Source organism: Prionailurus bengalensis, chromosome A2 (assembly GCF_016509475.1).
Source record: "Prionailurus bengalensis isolate Pbe53 chromosome A2, Fcat_Pben_1.1_paternal_pri, whole genome shotgun sequence".
Taxonomy (NCBI): Eukaryota; Metazoa; Chordata; class Mammalia; order Carnivora; family Felidae; genus Prionailurus; species Prionailurus bengalensis.
Window position 1 is genome coordinate 97362266 of NC_057348.1, and position 26013 is coordinate 97388278.

Genomic DNA, 26013 nt, shown 5'->3' on the forward strand with positions numbered 1-26013 from the left:
CCTAATCCTTCAGAGGAAAGCCAGATGTAATTAGAAGCGAGTTCTACTGATACATGCTAGCTCTGACTCTCATAAACTCTTAGGTGTTTTGTTTTGTTTTGTTTTTCTGAGCAAATAATACAACAGAAGCAAAATCTGCACAGGCACAAGAATCAACTTTGCATCATACATATCAAAATTGGGGCAAAAATTAAATACCCAATAAAAGAAGTGTTGATTTGATAGAATAATGGAGAAGGGACAGTTGCCCACTTCTCTTAGTAGTTTTACTCCTTTGCTCAAATAGCCTGACCAAAGCACATACTGGGTTTCCACTGCCCGAAAACAGGACTATCTGTGTTCCATCTCAGAAACGTTAGATGGATAAGGAGCACCAGTGGGACCCTTAACAAAAGGGATGCATAATAAATGCACTAGTTATATGCAGCATTATAATTTAATGTCCTGATCTACAAAATGTTAGATTATTTTGAAATTAATAAAATTAGCGAAAGGCAGAATACAAAATAGTATGTAGGCTATGTGAAATCTAGTGTAATAGTGCAATCTAGTGGAAAAGGATTAAAAGGCAGAGTGTAAGAGCTACCAGGTTAGGGAAGTCAAACTGTCAGGAAAATGCTGTTAAAAACACAAAAAGTACAATGCTTACAAGATTTTCCAATTAAGAAACCTCTGAAGGAGAAAGACTCTCATATCAGTTGTTTACTTGGAACTGTCATTACTTTTCTTTATTGTACAAGCCCTGTATCGCCATTGCAACGTATTCAAATAGTATAACCAGGAGGGTATAAAAAATCAAAATCCCCTCTCCCCTATCTGTGGCCTCCCTCCAGTGCCTAGGGCATCCATTCCCAAAGGGCTTTACACCTTTTCACATCTATGCATATACAGACGTACGTCTGTGCACATACACACGTGCATATACACACTGTACTCTTTTTCACATAATGTGATCACACTGTCTTCCTTTAGCATAGATCTTGAATGTGTTTACGTGACATCGCATCTGAAGCCTGCATAGATAGCTTTATGCCGGTGCGGCTCAATCATAATTTACGCATCAGCACCTCGCACTCAGCCGTCCAAACTAGAACTCCTGATCTTTCCTTTAAAGCCTGGGCCTCTTACCGTGTTCCTCATCCCATGAATGGCACCCTCATTCATCCTCCTAAATATGACAGAAATCTAGAAATTGTCCCTGACATCTCCTCCTGCTGATCCCCGCGGCCAATTCAATCCACGACCCACTCCCATTGCTATTTACTCCTCAAAGTGTCCCTCCCAGGCTTCATCCCCCATAGCCACACCAGCTCAGGAGGTCTCCAACTCCAGCCTAGATTACAAAAGTAGCCTTGGATGGAGTGTGCTGCAAGCCGTTCTGACCCCTCCAACCCCTTCTTCACAAAGCAGCCAAAATGCTCTTTGTGAAATGCAAATCTGATCGTGTCCTGCTTAAACCCCTCCGACGACTTCCCCTAGGTTTTAGGCTGAAGATTACACTCTTAAATGCAGTCTAACAGGTCCTGCAAACTCTGCTCCTTGACCTGCTAGCTCGCCTCCTTTTGCGTTGGGCTCCCTCTTCTCTGTCAGCTCCAACTCCTCTGGGCTTCTTCCAGCACCTTTTATTTGCCAAGTCAACCTGCCCCAGGGCCTCTACAGAGCTCTTCTTTTACCTCAAATACACCTTTCCTCTTCACCTCACTAACATTTACTCACCCTTCAGATCTGAATACTTCCTCAGAGAAGCCTTCCTTAATCCCCCTGCCTGGCTAAATCCGTTACTTAGAAATTCTAGTAGTGTTTGTAGCACTTATCACAGATCGAAGGGCACATTTATATGTGTGATTATTTGATTTATCTCTGTCAGCCCCACTAGTGTAAAAGATCCTTAATGGTTGGGACCCTATAATCCCCAGCATCTCAGAGGGGACTCAAAACCAGTTGACACCCCCAGAAAATAAATAAATAAAAGAATTTTTAGTAAAGATAACCACTCCTTTTTCTAATTTTTCATTATTGCTATCAACCCTACAATCAACATCCTTATACTTTTACTTTTGAGCACTTTCACAAGTGTACCTATAAGCTAAACTCTTAGAAGTAAAACGGCCAGATAAAAAATAACCTTTCAGATTTTGATAAGCACATGTAGCAACCTGTTCTGTTTCCACTTCTGCGGTACCGGCCTTTGATTAGAATCAACTCTATAGCTAGAGAAAATGACAAATGTTAAAGGTGCTACACTGATTAACTAATTCATAAGAGAGAAAAACCAGCATCATTTAACCACATATCTTACCAATTTGCTAAGGAGGAAAAAAAAAGAAAGAAAGAAACAGAGAAAAACCCCAAAAGAACATTGGGGCTATTTTTTTCTTTTCTCCTGCATTCCAAGGTAAAAGATCAACTTTACATCTATGACTCTTGCTGAAGAAACCGGAAGCTAAAATATTTCACTTTAACTACTATAGGAAAATTAACTGTGATCTCTCCTTTCAAATTCACAATAAACCCCAAATCTCCATAATAATCAGAGTGGTGACCAGATGAATGAGTGAAACACTGAAGAATGGGGAAGAATTTACACCAGGGCTGCCTAACTCCTAAGCATTTTTGAAATGAACAGCTTCATTTGTCAGAAAAGAAAGTCTTCCTTCCGAAGTCACAACAGATGCCCTGGCAATTCCCGGGGTACAGAATGATGAGGATCTATTCTAAAAATCTGATTAGTCCAAGGCAATTAAGTAGAAAGTGAGACATGCTAAAGATGAGCGCTCTGTAAGCAATAAAGCACATTTAAACCGCTATTGCATACATATTGCATAACGATTCTCAGATGCAGATCAAAAAAAAAAAATTGTGCCCAAGTGACTCTAGAAGAAAACAGCACTTTAGCTTTACCCACATTATTTTTCTCCAGGAACATGACATTAATAATCATGCCAACAACTTAATGTGTTGAGACTACCTATTTATTTCCTGAGACAACTTCTTCAACTTTTAAAATTTAACTTTGAGGATTATTTACTTCCGCGGCGCAGGAGCGATCACTGCATTCAAGGAATCGCAAATAGCCGCCCGTGGGTCAGGTGAACGAGCGTTGACAAGCCAGAAGCTCATCTCTGAGCATTTCTCTCTCAGAAATATGAGCTCAGCACAGGACCGCCTGTGGCATCTTCAACAACTGGGAAGTGAGCCATTACAAGTTGCCCTGTGCCTTATTACAATCCCACAAAAGTGCATGGCACTTTTATAAAAGATACAGAATATAAGAACAAACTTGTTTAACATGAAAAATATACTTAACACGGTCAGTTAGAGTGACCATGGTTCTGACCTAACAATTGGAGTGAGAAAGTTCTGGGTATGGGGCTGGGGGTGTTGGGAAGAGACAGGAGTGAAAAAAGTAGGAAAAAGTTGGTTAAAAAAGATGACTGAAGGATATTTTCTTCTTTCTTTACATCGCTCATCACAGTCACCCTTAGTTTTCAAGGCTCTGGAGCATAAAAATAGTTTCCATGGAGTCAGATGTAATACAGGTTATCATGCCTCAGAAGGGGGGGGGGGGTCCTGTGTGCATACTCTATAAATTAATTTAGAGCAATCAGGTTTTCAAAGTTAGATATGGTAATCAAAATAAACGATCAACAGGCAGATGGATAGGAAAGAAAAATCTGCCACAAGACATGTTCGAGACACTGAGAGTGTGCTCCTGAGATGGTCAGAATCCAGGCTAACCTGAAATGGAGAAGTTAAAAGGCCACAGGGTAGGAAATTACTTTTGATTGAAAGGTTTTATTTTCAATTGAAAAGCTAAAAATTATAACTAAGTCTTGCAAGGTCATATAAGAGGGGTGAAAACTGCGGAAGGGACAACTGCCCCCCATTTCCCCCAGGGTAAGAGGATCCAGCAGCCAAGGGCTTAGCTGTCCTGCACCAGCAGCCAATGGCGGTTGCTCCCCCTTAACCCTGGGCTCCCCATCATCCATGGCCACTCTGCCCGGGGAAGCCAGCTCCCAGCCAGCAAGAAACACCAGGAAAGGAATAACTATAGGAAACAAGTTAAGGTCAGAACACTTTGCAGGGGGAAATAAAAAGGGCACAAATAAACAAACAAACAAACCCTTTAATTCTCTTCTCAGATATTCAAGTTTGAAATACAATGAAAGGGGAGGAAGGAATGTGTTAAACTGCCCTGTTTCAGCTACTTTCCAGTTGTAAGAGATCAACTTGCAACACAGAGGATTATTCTTTTCAGACAGTTTATCAGAAAAAAAATAAAATGTTTCCATCACAAGTATCTCTGCTGCCCTAGGCAAAAATGTTAGCATGGCCTTCAGATTAAATATTCACTGAAACAAAGGTGAATAGTTCTGAGATTTTAAAAGAAGAGACCAAGTAAAGGTGTTAAGTTGATTCCCTGGCTGAGCTGCACCGTTAGAAAGGTCTGGAGTTGAAATCCAGCTCTACTTTTCATCCACTGATGCTAGTTCTGTTTTCCGAAACAAACAGGAAAGAGTTTATGTCTACTTTTAGTCTTCAAGCTAAACATTTCCAGACCCTTTGAGGATACCTCCTGTGACAGGATTGCCAGACCCCTCATCATCCCCACGGACTGTTCTGGAAGTTGTCTAATTTGTCAACGTCTCTCTTTAAATGTGACAGCCAGAAATGGACGCAATACTACAGATGTGGTTAATTAGAGTGGGATACTATTAGTTTTTGTGACATATGGACACTATACTATTATCAGAATCTAAATTTGATTTTTTTTTCTCTTTTACAGAGACATCATGCTGCTGGTTCATATTAACCTTTTTCCTCAAAGATTGCCACCACATTAAGTCACCTTCTTCCTTATACACTGATGAATTATGGTGCATTTACTGCTATTAAGTATCTTTTCACATAACATCGCAGCCTATTTAAACCACATTAAACTCTAAATTCTTGTTATCTACTTGTAACAGTTCCCCCTTTTCGAGTCATTCCTGGATTTTAAAGCAAGCATCCTAGATCTTCATCAAAGTCATTCATAAAAATGCTGGAAAAACAAAAGACCCAGGGCAAAGGGTTAGATCTTTCTCCAGGGACTACTCTTGGACCCAAACCCAGTACCCCACACACCTGGAGGGTGCTAGTTCAGCCCGTCTCATGCCCACAAAGCAATCCCGCTAGTCAACACACCATCTCACCCACAAGAGCATCTCAAGCCTTAACAAATGCTTTGCTGAAAGTAAGATTCACTTATGTTTCAAAACAACGTGTAAAAAAACTATACATATTAAAATTATAGTCTTTGAAAACTACATATGCACACAGAACAAAGACTAAAAGGAAAGGAGCCTCAATGGAAATGTCTGTTCGGGCGTCAGACTGTGGAGACTGTTTTTTATTCAATACTGTGTTTACTATAGTTACATTGTTTAAAAAATTGAAGACACCAGGAATTCTTCTTAGAGAGAATGTTGCTTGGAGGCAGTTCATGTAAAACAGCTTTAAGAGACTTGAGACTCTATCTGATCCTACCAACTTGAAAACCCCAATCAAAAAATATTCAGTTAAAAAGACTTGTTGATCCTTAGGAACACTAGCTTCTTCTTTTTTTTTTTTTTTAATTTTGCTTTCCTGTTTTTGGCATAATATTTCTGGAAATCAGAGAGATAGCAAACCAGAGAACAGTATTCTAAAGTTTAGAAAAAGCCTGAATGGGGTATATATATGTGTGTGTGTGTGTGTGTGTGTGTATGTGTGTGTGTGTGTGTGAGAGAGAGAGAGAGAGACAGAGAGAGAGACAGAGAGAGAGACAGAGAGAGAGACAGAGAGAGGCAGACAGAGACAGAGACAGAGAGACAGAGAGTGAATGACTCAGTCTGTTCATGTCTGTCTGTCTGTTATGTCTGTCTCTTTATCTATGCTGGAGAAGTTCAAAAGGATGAAAAGGAAAAAAAAAGTCACCATGTTTAATAGTTCTGTGAAGATTTGGACTAAAACAGACCTCCAGCCCAAGAATCTCTAATGGACACATAAACTCATATCATCTATTCACCTAGAGTCCTCTTTTACACTAAGAGCAGGAAATAAGATCAGCAGTAGGATTTGCACTTTGGTGTTTAGAGCTGAGGCAAGGGTAAGATTTAAGAAAAGGAGTCAGTAAGAGTAAGTGTACAGTTATCAAAAAAGAAAAAGAAATAAAGTGGCTGGTTATTTTGGAGAAAATATCCATAAATCCTGCCCTTATTGGAATCCCAAACAATCTGAATATTTGATGGAGAATTTTTTAACATGTCAGGGTTTCTTTACTGCCTCAGCATTTGTTTAGAGCATGGTTTTCTCAGTGGAAAACCAGCGTTAGAAAATGAATACATGTTACCCTTATCTCTTTGAGATGGTCTCTCACTAGGTTTCTCTGGTGCTGTCTCTTGCTATTTTTAATGTCTGAGAGCAAGACAAGTGAATATTCCACTTTGCTTAGAAATACAATTTGTCCATTGTCCTAGAAGCTAAGCTAAATACATCAGGTAAACCAACAGCTTTTAGATTTATGGAAAACCCTTATAATAAAGAGGTAAGATGAGCAAATACTAAGTCCAGTTGACAACTGAAAATTTTACTTTGCTTAGAAATAAATTTTGTCTACCACCCTAAAAGTGAAGCCAAAAGTATCTGGTAATTCAGCAGGTTCACAGATCTATAGCAAATTTTCATTTAAAATACATAAAATGTCCAACTAGAAAGTCTAGTTATTATTTGACAAGTGAAAATTCCACTTTGTTTTGAAATACAATTTTCCCGCCACCCTAGAAATTAGGCTAAATACTTGAGGTAAGTCAACAGTTTCACAGATGGAAAATTGTCATAAAATAGGTTAAATGTCCAAAGAGAAGTCTAGCTAGTATTTGACAAGGGAAAATGCTACTTTGTTTTGAAATGCAATTTTCCCATTGCACTAGAAGTTAAATACAGGTGGTCAATCAACAGCTTCATGGATCCACAGCAAATGCTCATCAAAATGAATTAAAATGTCCAAATATAATGCCCAGTTATTATTTGATAAAATAAATATGCTCAGTAACACCTTTTTTTTTGCTTTACATGTAACCGTGTGCAAAATGGGTAAGAAATAGTCAACACTGAGAATATCTGAGAAAATCCAAAATTCACTTAGGAATAATAAATGTCAAAAAAGTGTTTTAAATTCTTGTCTATTAATTGGAGGGAGGCTAATGTTTTGTAAGATAACACAAATGTTATCTAAGGTATTTGTCAATGTTATATTTTTGTATTTATTTTTAATATTGTTTTGCTGTTTCAGATTTGAAAAGTCTTATCACAATTACTTATCAATGTTGTTTTTTTTTGCTCAGAAAAGTATTTCTAAGCAAAATAAAAATTATTTAATATGAAGAGAAATAAAAAACACAAGGAAATACACCAAAATGATATGCGTATGTTACAATAGTGAGATCAGAGGAAATTATCAGTTATCCAGTTTTAAATATTTATGTACTAACGTTGTTCATTTACATTTTAATTAGAAAAAGCAATTAATATTATTTCCTTTAAAAAAATCTCTGTAAATTTAATGTTGTTTAACAGTTAGGTCTCTTTGGAAAGAAAATAATGAAGGAAAATTAATTTGATCTGATTTTTAATTTTTAGGAATCATACATATGTAGCTCTATGAGAAATATATGTTATTTTGGTACATGTAAATGCATAAAGAAAGTCTGAAAAAGTAAACTACATAATGTGTATGGGGATTAGCTTAGGATGAAGAAGTTACAGGTGATCTTGATTTTCTTCTTGATTTTTGTCCCCAGTTTTCTGTAGTTTTATTCTCCTGAATTTTGCACAGTGAATAAAAATTCAGTATGATAAAAAATAATACTAAAGATGTTTTTATACAAAAAATTCTGGTTAACATTTTGAAATAAAAAATGAAATTGGTTCAAAGTTATTCAAACTTTAAAAGTCTTGGGATAGATTTTTAAACTTTTATTTTCCCTACCATCTATCCTGGTTTTTAATCTCACTGTTTAGATAAAGAATATCTATCAGTTAACAAATAGGCAAACTAAATTTTCTAGATTGAAAAAAAACATCTAAGGGGTTGACAGTTCGGCAGTCAGAATGGTACTCTGGCAAACATAAGACATCTTAAAATTTTATCTTGCAGAAAAGGATGAACATCTTAAGATTAAAGGCACTTCTAAAAAGTATAATTGTGTTCACCCAACTTCCTAGCAAAACATCTTCCACTGTTGGAAATTTTCACTTCATTCATTCATAGATCTGATGCTCAACATTTTATTTCTGATAAAAAGTAAAATCCCAGTAATTGTGTTCCACTTTTGTTTATTCCTAGAAAAGCTAGCTTTAATTGCGATCCCTGACACCCTGTCACGTACAATGGGTCGAATTCTTATTTATCCTATATGTATAAATAATCTGTAGCAATGTTATTAAAATATACTCAATTTTAGCCTTTAAATACAAATGTGGTCATCCGCATTTCAGAAACCTCACTCAGCTGTAGACAACTGGCTTTCCATTTTAACTTAAACTTCTTTTTCTAAGATTATCAACAAATTGTCTTTTTTCTCAGACCCTGACACTTTGAGGCGCTTAAATGGAAATCCTCGTTATGGCTCTTTTTTTTTTTTTTTTTTAAGCATCCTTCTTCATCAGTATTTCAGAGGTTTGCAACTCATTGCACTTTTATCTAAAGTAAAACATGTATATTTATATGCATAAATACACACAAACATTTGTGGCCGAATCTCAGCAACACGCTTGAAAGGATTAAACATGCGGTTACCGTGACTAAATGCATTCATTCACTCTACAAGACTTAGAAAAACGTAACGTTGCAGAGAGAGCTAGGTCTCTGTGTAAACCTTGTAATCACCACTAAAAGGCCACAGCTGGGAGCCTCCGAAGCCTCCAAGCACACTGGAGGCATCCACAGCTGTTTTTAATTGTTTTTGCTTTTCAAAATAGTGCACTTGGTGGGGCAAACGGGGCTGTTTGCAGCGTCTCTGGCCCCCAGCCGGGGTTAACCCTGACCTGAACGCCCTGTTTAGCTCCCAGCATTTCACGATTCTGCTTCCCTGCTCCGTAAAACCTTAGAAAAACGAGATTTCCGCCGCCAAGAAATGCTCTTAGGAGGAAGGGGAATTCGGTGTTTCAAATGCACATTTTTGTGTTCCCTCCCGATCGGATTCAAGGAAAGAAAAAAAAAGGATATTTATGTGGAAGGGTATGCAGCTTGACACCCATTTCCTATGGCTTGTCTCCGGGCCGCAGAGCCCCATTCGTGTGGTAACGACCCCCAGAAAAATGGGCAACAACCCCCAAGTCTTTGCTTCAGGGATGGGGAGAGGTCCACCACCAGGGCTGGTAATTAGGGGTAGGGGGTGCGGTGGGAATGGAAATTGGAGACAGAATTTCTGCGCGCTCTGGGCAGGGAGGGGCCCGCGGGGGCGCGGAGAAAAAGAAAAGGCCAGGGGTCAAGGCTGAGAAGGGACTCACAGGGCCCAGGAATTGGGGTGCGGGGTGTTCTGGACGAGGGGTGTCGTGAGGATGCGGGTAGAAAGAGGGGCTGGCGCCCAGAAAATGCCCCCAGGTACCCAAAACCCGGGCGGGGGATGGGGAGGCAGCGGCCTGTTGGCCCCAGGACCTCCCGTCGCGCGCGGGCCACTAACCTGTCAGCAAGAAGGTGCCAGTGGTCGCGGGGCTCATCCTGCGTGTCCCCCGACCCTGTCCCGTCCAAGCACAAGGGTCTCCCAGCTCCCACCACCGGGACAATTGCATTCTTGGCCTGACTAGGCCGGCCGTCCTCGATTCTCCCCTCCCCTCCCTTTCTTCTTTCCTCCCAGCTTGGCCAGTTCAGCATCAGCATCCTGCACCCCCTCCTTAATCCCGTACTCCCCCTAGCGGCGGGCCAGTGTAGCGTGGCCATCGCCCCCACCCCCATCCCCCAATCCCCCCCAACCCCCGCCCCCGCTCCCCTCCGCCCCCCTAACCCGCAGAGCACGCTGGGATTTGGCGCCCCCCTCCTCTGTTCAGCCTATATAAGGCTCCCGGTCGGCGCTCCCGGTACACGCGCTTCAACTTCGGTTGGTGTGTGTCGAAGAAACCTGACTACGACCTGGGGAGAACAGCGAAGAGGGTCCACCGAGCCTTGCGAAAGGTCCGCTGAGCGGGCTCGCGTCCGGGGCCACTCCGGGCTGCGGAGCACCCAGCGGAACCCACGCCTGGCACAGGTGTGGGACCCCGTCCTCCTGTCTTCGCAGAGGAGTCCTCGCGTGGTGAGTATGCGGTGAGGATGTTTCTTTTTTTAAGATCACATTCATTCCCTGTCCTTTTCGGGAGCTGCGGGAGATAGAGTAGTGCCCCTAAGTGTCTCCACGAAAATCTTGTCACGCCTTCACTGGCTGTACCCCAAAACAGAGTGGAGAGAGAAACCAAGCCTTCAGGGCTTTGATTTCCAGGACCCAAGTCCAGATAAGAGGTGTAGACAGACATGAGCTGCGGACAAACATGAGCTGCAGACGGATAAGAGCTACAGACCAATTTGCAATTTGTTCTTCAAATGCGCTACATAGTGATAGGCGCTACAAACTAATTGGCGCTTCAATGCGCTATAAACTGATAAGCGCTTCAAATGCGCTGTAGACTGGCGCTTCAAATGCGCTACTAGCTGATGGGTGCTTCAATGCGCTACAAACTGATAAGCGCGTCAGATGCGCTACAGATGGATGGACGCTTCAATGCGCTTACAAACCATTATGGACTGCAGCAATATATGAGCTGCAGACTGATGATTGATTTGCGCTTTAAATGCGCTACAAAATCTGAGCTGCAGAAGATTAGCGCTACAAAAATGATACCATTAGCACTACAACAGCGCTTCATTGTGTTACAAGGCACAGGAACTGCAGAGGTACATGAGCTGCAGAGAATTTACACCTAAAATGCGCTACAAAGTAATAACAGCTGCAGAGATATACAAGCTGCACTGTTTTATGCTATAAAGAAACCTGCTAAAAAGGGACAAGAGCTGTAGAGTAAGATTACTCCGTCTTCTTGGAGGGGGACCCCACCCTTTGTCTCTAACACACCTTTTGGAATGGCTCCCACTATGTTTTTCTGCAGGACGGTTGTCTGCATGATGGTGCTGTTACACAAAATGGAGCCCCGGGCAAAAATTAGTGTTTAACATTCTGCCCACACCATTCCTGCTATAGCAGTGGAGTGGAGGGGCGCTGACTTGAGTGTAAAAGGGAATCTTTTGGTGGTGGCAGAGCGAGCTGCCTTGCCTAGTTGCGCTTGATTGAAGTGGCAGTGTAGTTGTAGTGGTGGCGCGAATGGGCGTCCAGCAACAGTTTGTGGAAACTGTTGGTTTGCTTAGTATGGGCGGCGGGGGGGGGGGGGGGGTTGGATCTGGGGATGATTGCTCTTGTTGCATGAAATGAATCTGGCTGTTGGAGGCTGGTGGGAGGGGTTTTGGGAAGGGGGGATCGTGGGAGAGGCAAACAGCCAGTCTCAGACCTGCCCCGCCCATTCTAGCGCGCCTTCTCTGCAGTATCTGCTCAGAGCGGGCTTAGCGCCTCCCAGCGCCTACTCAGTGCGCGCCTCCTCTGCAGCGCGCCTTCCTAGAGCGCGCCTTCTAGACCATTTCTCCCCAACCCCGCCCCTCCCTAGCCTCCTCCTCTGGGTGTCTCCCCCCAGACCCCGCCTCTCCCTGAGCCCGCCTCCTCTGAGGCCTGTCCCCCAGGCCCCGCCTCCCCGTGAGCCCGCCTCCTTTGAGGCCGCTCCCCCAGGCCCCGCCTCTCTCTGAGCCCTCCCCTGAGGCCACTCCCCCAGGCCCCGCCTCTCCCTGAGCCCTTCTCCTCTGAGGTGGCTCCCCCAGACCCCACCTCCCCCTGTGAGCCCACCTCCTCTGAGGTGGCACCCCCCTGAAACCTCCCTCCCTAGGCCCGCCTCCTCTGAGGTGGCTTGCTCAGACCCCGCCTCTCCAAAGCTTGGCCCCTCCCTGAGCCAGCCTCTTCTGAGCTGGCCTACGGCCCCGCCTCCCCGGAACCCGCCTGCGCCTGCGCAGTGTGAGCCCCCAGCCCCTCCCATCAGGCCCACCTCCTCTGCGCCTGCGTACTGCCTTCACTGCCTGAGCCTGGCTGCACAGCCCCTCCCTTCTGCGGTTTCTGTGGCGCCGGTTTTGCTTTTTATCCAGCAGTGTCTAATAAATATAAGAGCAATAAACAAGAACAATTAGCAACAATGATAATTATACCTGGAATTTACAAGCACTTTTTACAAGTGCTTTGCATATATTAAATAACATAATCCACAATTTAAACTTGACAGTGGGTTATGAAAGGTGCTTCTGAGCATACATGGCTGGTGCCTCTAAGGGCAATCCAGCTAAATGTTTTTACTATAAATGAGAAATAAGTTGTTTTAAATACTTTCAAGGTTTTTTTAAGACACTAATGGGCATTTATGGTGGCTTACTGGAATAGGATTCTTTGGTGGATACAAAATAAGGAACAATTTGAACTGTGTTTCCTAGGAGTTTAGTGGCTTATTGGCATTGTTGGCCTTGGAGCAAGGATGAGGTGTTTATGTGTATGCCTGTGAAGCTAGGTTTTTTTTTTTCTTGGAACCCTAGGGTATTAGCCCTGACTAACTTGCCTGCATATTTATTAATTGTGCCTGGCACATGGTAGGCATTCATTAAATATGTGTTAAATGACCAGAGTAAATTGGTTTATTCAGTGCCTTCTTTGGTGTCTGCAGGTGTTTTCTGGTTTTTTTTCTATGGTGCTTTGCTGTGCTGGATTGTCCAAGGCATTGCTAGCCTTATTTCTCACACTTAATAGGATCTTTAAAAAAAAAAAAAAGCGTGTATGTATGTGTACATATATATATATACTTTAAACTCCAATAATGTAAGCTGTAATTATAATAAAAAAACTATTTTAATTTAAAATATTCAGAAGAATTAGCTTTTTTAAAATAAAAAGCAAAAACTGTTTAAATATTTAAATTTGGGGTGAGTGGATTACTTACTGGTGGTACATAATTTTCATTTAAAATTTGTATAATGTAAAAACATTTTGAACATAGTTGAACATTTTAGCTGGCATTGTTAAACTTTTTTATTAAACCAATTTATGCCTTACTTTTATTCATATGTACCATGTTTATGTTTCTAACTAAATGAAGAAATTTTAAAACCTCATTTATCTTGATACTTTTATACATACTTATAATTACAGCTTTCAGTAAGTCCCCATGCCCACCTTGCCACCCTGACCCTCCCCTCCCCCCAACTCCTCTTAGGAAATTCTGTGTCTGCATTTTTTTAAAGTTCAAAACAATGGTAAAAATGTGCATATTAATATAATTTGCATTTCACAAATAGTACACAGAGTACTAAAAAAGAAATTGGGACTTTTGAAAATGTAAAGCAATTAAGAGTTGCTTAATGAAGTGTTATTTCCTAATGAGGTGTTTAATGTGTGACAGTTTTGGGCCACTATTACTCTTTGATATGTTTGGGGAACGGAAGTTTTTAGAAGTCATCCTGAATAGTCAGAAATGAATTAAATGCATTTTATTCCTATATAGACTAGCAATTAATTCTTTTTCATATGTAAAGGTGACATCTGTCCCATGTGGCTCGGCTCTATGCTATGTATCCTTTCAGGTTTTCCTAAAACCTGACTGCACCTCCCCAGTCCAGCCCCTCATAAGGGGGGTTTAAAGAGCCATAGTTCTGTAATTCAAATCAAGTCATAATGCTCCTGTTTCTGTGTTAACTGGTGCTCTAGTTACTGTTTAAATATTTTAAAACTTTATTTACACAAATGTTAACCTGCCTGCCCACTATCCTATCACTTTTAAAGTTGAAACCGCTCTTCTCTGGACAGTCATCTCCTTTAGGATATAGAACCCCACCCCAAAATTTAAAACCCCAGAGGTGGGCACCTGAAACCTGATCTTGGTAAAGGTCAGGGGTCTCAAACTGGTGACCTTGCAGGCCAAATAAGACCCTTAATTTGTTTGACCAGCACTGGAATACAATTTTTTTTAAAGAATTGAATGTCGTTGGGGAGGGGGGGGCATGCATCCCCAAATTACAGTCACAGCCTCCTCCTTACTGTCTTAACTTCAGGTCCTTTTCACTTTTATGGTACCTTCCTGTCTACTAAAAGCATTTGAATTTTAAACCCTTATTGATCTTCTGATTCCCTAAACAATACAATGATTGCTGATTTCTGAACATGTTGTTATATCTGTCCTATTATTGTGTTTTGCAGATATTAAAACCCATCAGATCTGGGCCTCAATAAAACTCATCTCAGTGACTGTGATTGACATGTAGGTTGTTAACCTTCCTGACCTGGGTCAGGCAGCGCCAGGCCATGCTCTGAATGCCTTTCCAGAATTTTGAAAGTATTGTCTGGATGACAGAAGTGGCACCCGAGTCACCTGACTTGTGCTTATTAGTTGTTATTTAATGGGACACTAAAACTCTTAATTTTGTAAATAAAAAGTCCACTATTTTGTAACCTTATATTCTGAGTGTCACCAATACAGTTATCTCCAAGGAGTTGGAAATGAAACAGTGTCACAGGTTATGATGTATTGCATCTTCTAGTTTTTCTACATTTTTAGACTATTTAGAATATTTAATCTTAAATGTCAATTAAAACTATTAAAATGGCACAGTAATTCTGTCTCTTAAAGATTCTGCTTGGGGGGAGATTCTGCTTGCTGTATAGCCACTCCTTGGAGTAGGGCGGGGGAGGGCAGAGGAGGGGCCTAAAGGATTATGAGGGGTCTTAAGGAAGAGGAAGGAAAGGGTATTTCTCTACACCCAGGGTCAAGGCTGAAGTGTACAGCCATCATTTTTGATTATCACGTTGTTGTTTTTTTTTTTTTATGCCCTATTGATTTAAATGTTAGCTATTTTTCACCTAACTTCTTTGAATAACACATGTTTATCTTTGTGGGTTGTAAATAATATAATTAATTTAGTGTCCATTTTGCCTTGATGAGTCAGAGAGGAAAAGGTGGCCAGGACTGCCAAGTTAAAATTGTAGTGAATAGGCAGTCTGCCTGCTTTGTATATTATATTTTTAAACTTTTAAGCACTTTTCTAAAGTTGTCCAGATATGAGAATTTAATGCTCATTGTAAAGTTATTAAAAAAATTACTCTAAATGCACTTAGCCCTATTTTTAGGAAGTACATAGGCACTGTTGGATCATTTATTTTAGGTGTGATTTATTGTCCCCATACCCATAATTAGGACCTTTAATCCCCCAGCCCCCCCATGTGCCATATATCCACTCACCACCTAGGAGTGCAGCCCTATCCTGCTCTAAATTACAAACTTTTTGGTGGGACTGTGCTGACAAATTTTGTTTAAAAACCAGAAATTGCAAACTGGTGACCTGAAAGTCAAATGAGGCCCTGGATTTGTTCAACCTACGGTATATACAAAAATAACTTAAAAATTTAGGTGGAAAATGTATGCTTAGGTTGCTATAGTTGCAGCCCCTCCCTGTTTTAATCTTAGTCTCTTTACACAGAACGTTACATTTCTATTTTCTTATTAATAACTTTATTAATAACTATCAATAACTTTTATTATTAATAACTTTAATAACTATTAAAATGTCATAACTAACAGTTATTAAATATTCACACTGTGCCTTATCTGCATTGTTTAATTAAATCTATACTGTAAGTTTTTGAGTGTCCAATTTGATAGCTCAGCTCCTCCTAAGAGGCATCAATTAATATTTGTTGATTGATCGCATAATAAGGAGGGAAACTGATATACACATGTTGCTGCTCAGTGCCACTTCTGTCCCACAGGGAATTCTCTTTGGGAAGTCAAATCGTGGTCAGAAAAGTAATTTAGATAATCCTGTGGGTTTTGTGGCAGTTGTTGTTGTTTGTTTTGATAATCATTTACCTTCTGCATGGAGGTAGACCACATGACAGTTGGCCAAAGTGCCCCCTTCCCCCAGAGTTGATGAATATAGGCATTGTGATTTTAAGCCCCCACCTTTTTTTTTTTTTTTTGGTTCCCTATTAGCTGGAATATTAGCTGTGTTTCAGGTAACTTGTCTAATAACAGTTAATCATTTTGGCTTTACTTTGTGGTTTTATTCTGGCTGGGTCTTTGACTTGAGAGGTTTTTGCTGTGCTCTCTTGATACAGGGTTGTTTGTTTACAATGTCTCAGTGTTCTTTTCTAGTCGGTGAAGGTAAGCTTGCTGTTGATATAGTTATGTGTTGTTGAGTCATAATGAACAGGTGACATTTGAGGAGGAAAAGGTCATTTGGATTTTTAAAAAATGGGGTGCTTTTTGTTATGCTTTGTTTAATTGATTAATTTCTTTCTCCCCTTTTCAAGGTTTGCATTTCTTTACTAATTACTGATGTAAACAAGTAGGGAAAGAGATACTTTAAATACTCATGTATTTGAAGTATTTTTGGTGGATACTTTAAATACTCATGTATTTAAAGTATTTTTGGTGGATACTTTAAATACTCATGTATTTGAAGTATTTTTGGTGGATACTTTAAATACTCATGTATTTAAAGTATTTTGGTGCATACTTTAAGTACTCATGTATTTAAAGTATTTTGGTGGACACTCTAAATGCTAAATTCTTTTTTGTAATGTGCTGCTTTGAATGTACATGTTAAATTTATGCTTTTGTCTTCCTTTACAGAAACAAAAAGCTTTTGAAAACAAAAAGAAGAAAGGGTGGAAGAGGAGGCCAGGACCCAGGCCTCCATCCCCACAGGAGCGAAGCTGCACCTGGGAGGTCTCCTCCCACTCCAACTCTCACCCTGGGGCCCGACTGCCCACCTCCTCCTCCTCCTCCTCCCCCCAACGGCCCTTCCTCCTCCTCTTCCTCCTGCTCCTCCTCCTCTTCTTCTTCTTCCTCCTCGCGCAGCGGCCAAAGAGGCCAGTACATCCCCAACCTGGCCGAACGAAGGCGGGACGATCTCTCTGAAGAGATCAACAACCTCAGAGAGAAGGTCATGAAGCAGTCAGAGGAGAACAACAACCTGCAGAACCAGGTGCAGAAACTCACGGAGGAGAACACCTCCCTCCGTGAGCAAGTGGAGCCCGCCCCTCAGGATGAGGAGGATGACCTCGAGCTCCGAGGTGCTGCAGCAGCCGCTGCCCCGCCCACTCCCATAGAGGAAGAGTGCCCAGATGACCTTCCCGAGAAGTTTGACGGCAACCCAGACATGCTGGTCCCTTTCATGGCCCAGTGCCAGCTCTTCATGGAAAAGAGCACCCGAGATTTCTCAGTCGATCGCGTCCGCGTCTGCTTCGTGACCAGCATGATGACCGGCCGTGCCGCCCGCTGGGCCTCCGCGAAGCTGGAGCGATCCCACTACCTGATGCACAACTACCCAGCCTTCATGACCGAGATGAAGCACGTCTTTGAAGACCCTCAGAGGCGGGAGGCTGCCAAACGCAAGATCAGACGTCTGCGCCAAGGCATGGGGTCAGTCATCGACTATTCCAACGCCTTCCAAATGATTGCCCAGGACCTGGATTGGAATGAGCCCGCCCTGATTGACCAGTACCACGAGGGCCTCAGCGACCACATCCAGGCGGAGCTGTCGCGCCTTGAAGTGGCCAAGTCACTGTCCGCACTGATAGGCCAGTGCATCCACATCGAGAGGAGGCTGGCCAGAGCGGCCGCGGCGCGCAAGCCTCGCTCCCCGCCGCGCGCGCTCGTTCTGCCGCACATCACCAGCCACCACCAGGTAGATCCCACCGAGCCTGTGGGAGGTGCCCGCATGCGCCTGACCCAGGAAGAAAAGGAACGACGCAGAAAGCTGAACCTTTGCCTCTACTGTGGGAATGGAGGTCACTACGCCGACAACTGTCCTGCCAAGGCCTCAAAGGCTTCGCCGGCGGGAAACTCCCCGGCCCCGCTGTAGAGGGACCTTCAGCGACCGGGCCAGAATTAATAAGGTCCCCACAAGATGATGCTTCATCTCCACACTTGCAAGTGATGCTCCAGATTCATCTCCCGGGCAGACACACCCTGTTCGTCCGAGCCATGATCGATTCTGGTGCTTCTGGCAACTTCATCGATCACGAGTACGTTGCCCAAAATGGGATTCCTCTGAGAGTCAAGGACTGGCCGATACTTGTGGAAGCAATTGACGGACGTCCCATAGCATCGGGCCCCGTTGTCCACGAAACGCACGACCTGATCGTTGACCTGGGAGATCACCGCGAGGTGCTGTCATTCGACGTGACTCAGTCTCCGTTCTTCCCCGTTGTCCTCGGGGTGCGCTGGCTGAGCACACACGACCCCAACATCACGTGGAGCACCCGATCTATCGTCTTTGATTCTGAATATTGCCGATACCACTGCCGGATGTACTCTCCGATACCACCGTCGCTCCCCCCACCAGCGCAGCCGTCTTTCTACTACCCGGTGGATGGATACAGAGTTTACCAACCAGTGAGGTACTACTATGTCCAGAACGTGTACACTCCGGTGGATGAAAACGTCTACCCAGATCACCGCCTGGTTGACCCGACCATAGAGATGATCCCTGGAGCACACAGTATCCCCAGCGGACACGTGTACTCGCTGTCCGAGCCTGAAATGGCAGCTCTGCGAGATTTCGTGGCCAGAAATGTGAAAGATGGGCTGATCACCCCAACGATCGCCCCCAACGGAGCCCAAGTTCTCCAGGTGAAAAGGGGGTGGAAACTGCAAGTTTCCTACGACTGCCGAGCTCCCAACAACTTCACCATCCAGAATCAGTATCCTCGACTCTCTATTCCAAATTTGGATGACCAGGCTCACCTGGCGACGTATACTGAATACGTACCTCAGATACCTGGATACCAAACGTACCCCACCTATGCCACGTACCCGACCTACCCGGTAGGATTCGCCTGGTACCCGGTGGGGCGAGACGGACACGGGCGATCGCTCTATGTCCCCGTGATGATCACCTGGAATCCGCATTGGTACCGCCAGCCTCCGGTACCCCAGTATCCGCCGCCGCAGCCGCCGCCGCCGCCGCCGCCTCCGCCGCCGCCGCCGTCTTACAGCACCATGTAAACACTTGTCGTGTCCTTCCAGATCTCTGCCCTCAGATTTACTCCTGTTCAGCTTCTCAACCAATGACTGTGTGCCAAATTGGGCTACTGCGTCTTCAGGCCAAACCTGAGGCACGGTCCTCTCTGAAACGGCTACAGAAAGGTCAGGGCCACCCTGGACGGGCACACATCCTGAAAAGCACCAAAAGAGCGACAGAGCATTTACCAACAAATTATCTCTCGGTTTTCCACCGTAACTGCCAATGTAACGAAAATTCGTTGAAATCTCTGTCACCATCTGAATTAATAGGCTGCCAGATTCCACCTTTAACATTTACAGAGAAGCTGATGCAAACACAGGAAATGCTGATTTCTCTATGGAGGGGGAGATACAGAGGAGGAGGAGGAGGACATGACTTTTCTTGCAGTTTCGGTACCCTCTTTACATCATTGGAGGACCGACGCCTTATTAAGGAAGCCAGAATTGTTGGTGCAGTGTAAAACGGCTTCCGTGATCTTTTTGCTGCACCCTTAGAAACTTCACCATCTTCAGACTCCACATTCATGGTTCCGTTAATTCTCAAGGAGCAGCAACGAGACTGGTTCTCCCAGGAGCAGGCAAACCCCCTGCAACAGCAACACCTCAGGCCTCAGAAGGAAGTGCTCTCTCAGAAGGGACTCTGGCATGTTTAGAGTGTGCCTTCACACCCTGGTGCAAATCACATGTACCCAAGAACTCTGGCTTTCTCACAACACCTTACCATCATCATGCCAGTAATGGCTTCCATGAAGTGTTAAACCCGGTAATTAGAGACTGTTGGTGATTACGTTTTGGTCACGCACGAGGGTTAATGAGTAGCAGCAAATCAAAAGGATTCTTAACCCATACCCACCTCTTAAGAGACTCTGAGTTAATGCTACCAACTTGTCCATCAGAAGAAATTTCACGGGTGGTGTTAACTGGCTGGAAGAGCCTCATCTGAAGTCTTGGAAGCATCTCTCCATGTGTCTGCCTCCATTTGCATCTGGGCATTTCATCAGCAGTCCCCTCACTAGACTATAGCATTAGGATGCTTAGAGAGGGGACACGAATTTAGCACCCAGACCCACACTCCTATGCCTGCGAGGGATATCTTTGAAGAAGAGGGATTGAGGCACTGGACATGGCCTTGAAGATACAGACTTCTTTTGTGAGCTTTAAATCCAGAGAGTGACCTGATGGGTAACCACTTTAAAAGGATCAAGAGTTCACACAACAGAAAGCGGTCCCCTCTAGGGGATGGAGAGGATAATAAGCTGCCAATGAATGAAAGGCCTCGAAGCAACTCAAATGACTCAAAGTAACGGACAACACAAGCGTTGTCTTCAGTCTGGTGATGACGTCTAGTCTCCTGGATGCTTTGTGCTAACCTGGGACTGCCTGACTTCTTTAGCCTGGTCTTTTGCTACTACCTTGAACTGTTTGTCTAACCTTTCTCTTTCTGTTTAATTCTTTACTACTGCCATTAACCCTGCTGCAGGATTCGTGTCATCTTTCCTGCCTGGTTGCTGAGACTCCATTTTGCTGCCATGCACGGAGGAGAAAGAGGCAGGCTTCGAGGGGCATGTGTTTCAATACACAACGTCCAATTGCCAAAACACAGTTTGAGCAGTAGACCGTGTGGTATATATTTCCAGTTGCTTATCATGAAGAGGAGTCCAACGGTGAAGTTTCATTTTTCATCCACATCATCTTTCATACATTCATTATCGTCCCCCCCCCATTCTTGCATGTTTAAATACTTAAAAGTTTTAGCTGTAGGTTAGTGGTGTCTTTTAACAGTGTTTTAAAGTGGTGACTGCTTTCAGAAGTTATTTCCATTGAATTACAAAGTTCTATCCAATTCTTACTGTTAAACTAATTAAAATGGATAAGTTAACATAGTATAAAATATTTTACTGTGAACTTCTCTTACAACACTGTGAATGAGAGTCCTCAGAACTGGAGTATTTGTATAGTGGTTCATCCCGTTAACCTTCAATCTTCTATTTTAACATATACAAGTTCAGTTTTATCAATTGGGCCTTTAACAAGTCACACAAAAAGATCTACAAATCCAAAGAAGATAACTAATTGGCTAGTTAATTCCAAAAACGTTTCCTCCCCCCCCCCCCCTTCAGTGGAATCAGAAAGCTTGTCAGTCACCCATGTGTATTAGAGTAATTACTTTTAAAATGGTGCGTTTGTGCTTCTGGACTATTTTGAAGCGTCACTTCAGTTTACCTCAGATCAATCCATCATCCATACATTTGATTCAAGTTGTTTTGTGTCAAACTTACAGTTGTCAATTGATCTTCAAGCTGCAGAGGACCTAGAAGTAGGTCATTTGTCTGCAGCCCTGTGGCATGTGCACACGGACATTTGCCATCACTGCAAGCAAACGTCTGGAGATGTTGACCAACGAAAGCAGCGGTCAGGGAGAGCATGGTGATGGGGATGAAGACCCTGACGCACATTTGGCTGTTTAGTAAAGCTTGTGGAAAACTTTGGGCAGTGTGTACTATGCTTTATTGCTATATATACTCTCTATTATACTATCTATAAATGTAGGTGTTAAGAATAAGTAATTTCAAATTTATTCTATAGTATCAGGATTTAATAAGTTTCCTTTCACTGAATTTATTTTGTTGCTGTTGATTATGTTAATTGGACACTTTTTTTTGGCATTTTTCCCACAAAAATGCCTTTATTCATTAGAAAGGAAAGAGCAAAGGAATTAAATCTCTAAGGGAGTTAGAAAGGGAGCAAAATAAAGCATAAAGGACATAAATAAATCAGCATATCAGCGTTATTAAGCAAAGCCGGTAGTCGACCTTTTTGAAACAAATTGGCAAACGTGATTAACTTTTGACCCAAATTGTCAGTGTTCATGAAATCAAGGAAGAAGAAGATATGAGCTCCCATTGTTGGGCGACCCTGGAGAGAACTAGTGAAGGTCATCACACTAGGACATTGAGATGGAGGAAGTTTACATACATTTCTGAAGGGTCAATTTAGTTTGAGCAATGAGGTATTTGTATTGGATGCTGGAAAACAGAGAATTAGTTTGATTCAATCATGCAAGGTGGCACAATGGATAAAGAGGGCACATCTGTGTCGTGTGGTCTGGATTTGTTTTTAAGTTTGCAGGTACCTCTTGGGCTCCTGGATTGATCTGGTTGTCATCCACCACAGACATCGAACATCAGATGCAGTTCCAAGATTGGCAACAGAGAACACTGCTGGAAAGACCCGGACAAAAATGAAGGATCACCTGCCGTGATGAAGAGCTGGGTGGGAACCGTTTATCTAAAGAATGAACACCTAGTGGGGTTGAAAGTTCTTTGTTGTCTCGGATTGTAGAAAACGATCGATTGAATTGGTCTGTGGAAATTGCGTTGTTTTTATTTCTTTATGTAATCATTTAAGTAATAGGGGATATATATAATGATAAGTATTTTAGGGTGGGAGGGACTATTAAGTAATCTTAAGTGGGTGGGGTTAGTTTAAAAGTTAGCATGATATTATGTATTAGATAACTCTATAAGTGGACATGTGTACTTACTTGTGATCCTTTACCCTATGATTGTTACCCTTAAAGATTTCAAATAAACTCAGAGGGACCTGCAGAGAGATCAACCTATTTAGGGCAGATTGGACATGGACAAAACTCTAGTGGGAAAAAGTTCAAAGATGATTAGATAAATCATTTAGAAGAGGCTCTTTGCCCTGGGTGTTAACTCCAGGGGTCCAGATTGTGAGCAAAGCCTTTGGAGAGTTACAGGATGAGTAGGTACTCTTTGAAAAATTCTTGCTGGAATGAAACTGGTAATGATGGAAGGTAAATATTTATGGAAGTTACCGGAAAGTGATGATGCCCCTGTCAGTGGCCCTCCTACTTACCCCTGCCTCCTCTCCCTACCACCTCCCTACCCTTCCCCATTTTATTGCTGTATTTCTCTCTATTTACTAATATTGTATTGATGTTATAATAAAAATTCAATTAATAAAGATTTAGTGGTTAAGTGCAAACTGTGTCCTGATCATTTCAGCGTCCACCGACATTAAAGGAACAGGGTGAGGGTGTGGAGTGGGGGAGGGGGAGGAAGGGAGATGGGAGGGTAGGGCAATGGGGGTGGGGAAGTGGAGAGGGTGAGGGGAGGAAAGGAGAGGGGAGGGTGAAGCAATGGGGGTGGGGCAAGGGGGAGGGTCTGGGAGCCTAGAGGGAAGGTGGGGGTAAGTTTGGAAGTGGGGGGGTCGTATAAAGAACACATTAAACAACCCAGTATCAATTACCCAGAATACTCCAGGAAATCAACTAAATTATTCCCAGATGCAAAACTTTAACATATAAAGTAAAAATAAAGCACCACCATTAATGCTTTATGAATGTAATATAAAAACATTAAGATGCAAAACTTTAACGTATAAAGCCACATAATGGTGTTCTATTAAGAAAATAAACTTTTAATATGAATCCCTCATGGAATACTTGATATTTATTAATAGAAAAATTATAAAATCATTAAGGACTGAAAGGAAGACATACTAATGAAATAAAATGGAGATGAATAATAAGGTAATAATAAGATGGGAAATGAACACATGGATTTTTAAAATACCAATTAACATTAACAGTGATCATGAAAGTCATATGAAGAAAAGGGACAAATGGGGTCCATGAGGCACTCATCCAATCATATTTCAAAACCTAATGACATCAGAGTTGTAATAGTTTGCATACAAAACACTGACAAAGGGACTCTTAATGTGCCAGTTTCAAAGGGTTGCTGGATTCATATGACACGGTGGTCACATAAACAATGGTTTATTGGGAAGGATACATGAAAAGAGCTGGGACTAATGATGAAAACACACAATTAAAAACTCTCACCTTGGAAGCAGGCTACCCTGGATAGTTGTCCACTCAGCCCAGAGTACACAAACTTTCACAGGTATGTAGAGTGATGGGTGGAACTGGGGAAACTGGGAGTGGGGGCACAATCAAATGCCTATCAAATGCCTGCATAGGGGTTACTTATAATTTACACAATATGATGTAAAAACTATCAACCAAATCAGTTTGAAAGAAAATGGAGGGAAACAAGTCATAGAAAGATAGATACCACATGTTTTCGCTCTTATGTGGATCCTGAGAAACTTAAGACCATGGGGGAGGGGAAGGGAAAAAAAAGAGGTTAGACAGGAAGGGAGCCAAGACATAAAAGACTTAAAAACTGAGAACAAACTGAGGGTTGATGGGGGGTGGGTGATGGGTATTGAGGAGGGCACCTGTTGGGATGAGCACTGGGTGTTGTATGGAAACCAATTTGACAATAAATTTCATATTTAAAAAAAAAAGAATGGAAATATCCTATTCACCCTTGTTTTATGACACCTAGGCTCCTTCCCATCCTGACCTCCCCCTCTCTCCATAAACCATGTAATTAGAGGGGCCTGGGTGGCTCAGGTCATGATCCCAGAGTGGTGGGTTTGAGCCCCCTGTTTGGCTCTGTAATGAGTGTGGAGCCTGCTTAGGGTTCTCTCTCTGTCCCCCTCCCCCACTCGCATGCTCACATGCTCTCTCTCTCTCTCCCTCTCAAGAGACAAAATTAAAAAAAAAAACATGTAGGGACACTTGGGTGGCTCAGTCAGTTGAGCGTCTGACTTTGGCTCAGGTCATGATCACCTGGTTCTTGAATTCAAGCCCCCCATCTGGCTCACTGCTGTCAGCACAAAGCCTACTCGGATCCTCTGTACCCACCCCCCTCTCAAAAATGAACAAACTTTCAAAGAAAACCCATATAATTAAACAAAGCTTAAGTGAAACAAACAAAAAGTTGCTGAACCTCAACATTGTATTAAGTCAGATTATGCAACTGTATCACAAGGCAAGTCTAGATCATTAAACTTATTTCATTTAGCAAAGGCAATATTTGTTAAAATACATTAACAGTTTTATAAAAGAAGTGGCTTCTCCGAGTGGTATCAACAAGGTCTGTTTTGTAGCTATACAAATTACATAAAGAATCCCTTTTATCCAGCATAGTTGAGGCAAATAATTAGTCAAAAGCAATTGTTTAAAATGATGACTACATTGTTTAACTTAACACATACAAATATACTTTCATTGGTCAATCTTGATAGAGACCTGTGTCTCACTCATTGGATGTCTTACCTTTCTTGAATAAATTATATTAGTAATACAAAACAAGTTACACAGCAATGAGAAAATACACACCTTTTAAAAACATAAAATTAATCAAATATGAGCGTGGAGAAGAATCACTTTTGACCCATACATCAAAAAATACACTATAGGCACCTAGGTGGCTCAGTTGGTTGAGTGCCTGACTTTTGATATCGGCTCAGGTGATGATCCCAGGGTTGTGGGATGGAACCCAATTTCCTAATATTTTCTTGAAGAAATAAACACCCACCCCCCACCCTTAACTCCTTTTCCATCTTCTTTGAATATATGTAGAAAAGAATCTGGATGAAAATAAATACATATGTGTATGTCTGTGTGACTGTGTATGTGTCTGTGTCTGTATATTTATTGATTTCCAGCTTCTTTAAATATATGTAAAAGAGAATCCAAATGCAAGTAAATAAATAAATGTGTGTGTGTCTTTTTGTGTCCATATATTTATTGATTTCTGGCTTCTTTAAATACATATAGGAATGTATTTGGAAAATAAATAAATAAATAAATGTGTGTGTGTCTGTGTGTGTGTGTGTGTGTGTGTGTTTAAATATATATAGAAATGTCTCTGGAAATCAATCAATTAATCAATCAACCATGTGACCTTTGTGTGCCTGTATATTTATTGATCTGGCTTCTTTAAATATATACAGCGGGGCCCCTGGGTGAAGTCA

The 26013-nt window shown here is 42.2% G+C and overlaps 2 protein-coding genes across 16 annotated transcripts in view; one reads left to right on the forward strand and one right to left on the reverse strand.

The window, feature by feature from the left end:
* SGCE (sarcoglycan epsilon) overlaps window positions 1–9921 on the reverse strand; it is a 70210-nt gene extending 60289 nt beyond the window's left edge. For 4 of the 15 annotated variants that reach the window (XM_043588897.1, XM_043588893.1, XM_043588887.1 and 1 more), the window contains exon 1: window positions 9708–9882. In XM_043588897.1, the coding sequence (XP_043444832.1) occupies window positions 9708–9816 (109 nt within the window). In that variant the 5' untranslated portion in view covers window positions 9817–9882. Of the gene's footprint in view, window positions 1–9707 lie in introns of all 15 variants that reach the window. The other 11 variants (XM_043588890.1, XM_043588888.1, XM_043588894.1 and 8 more) reach the window with 6 other exon arrangements.
* Window positions 9922–10086: 165 nt separating this feature from the next.
* On the forward strand, window positions 10087–23166 carry PEG10 (paternally expressed 10). Its single transcript, XM_043588900.1, is given in 3 exon segments — window positions 10087–10324; window positions 16759–17963; window positions 17966–23166. Coding segments are annotated over 3 exon segments (2382 nt in total). The 5' UTR covers window positions 10087–10319; the 3' UTR covers window positions 19138–23166.
* Window positions 23167–26013: the final 2847 nt, after the last annotated feature.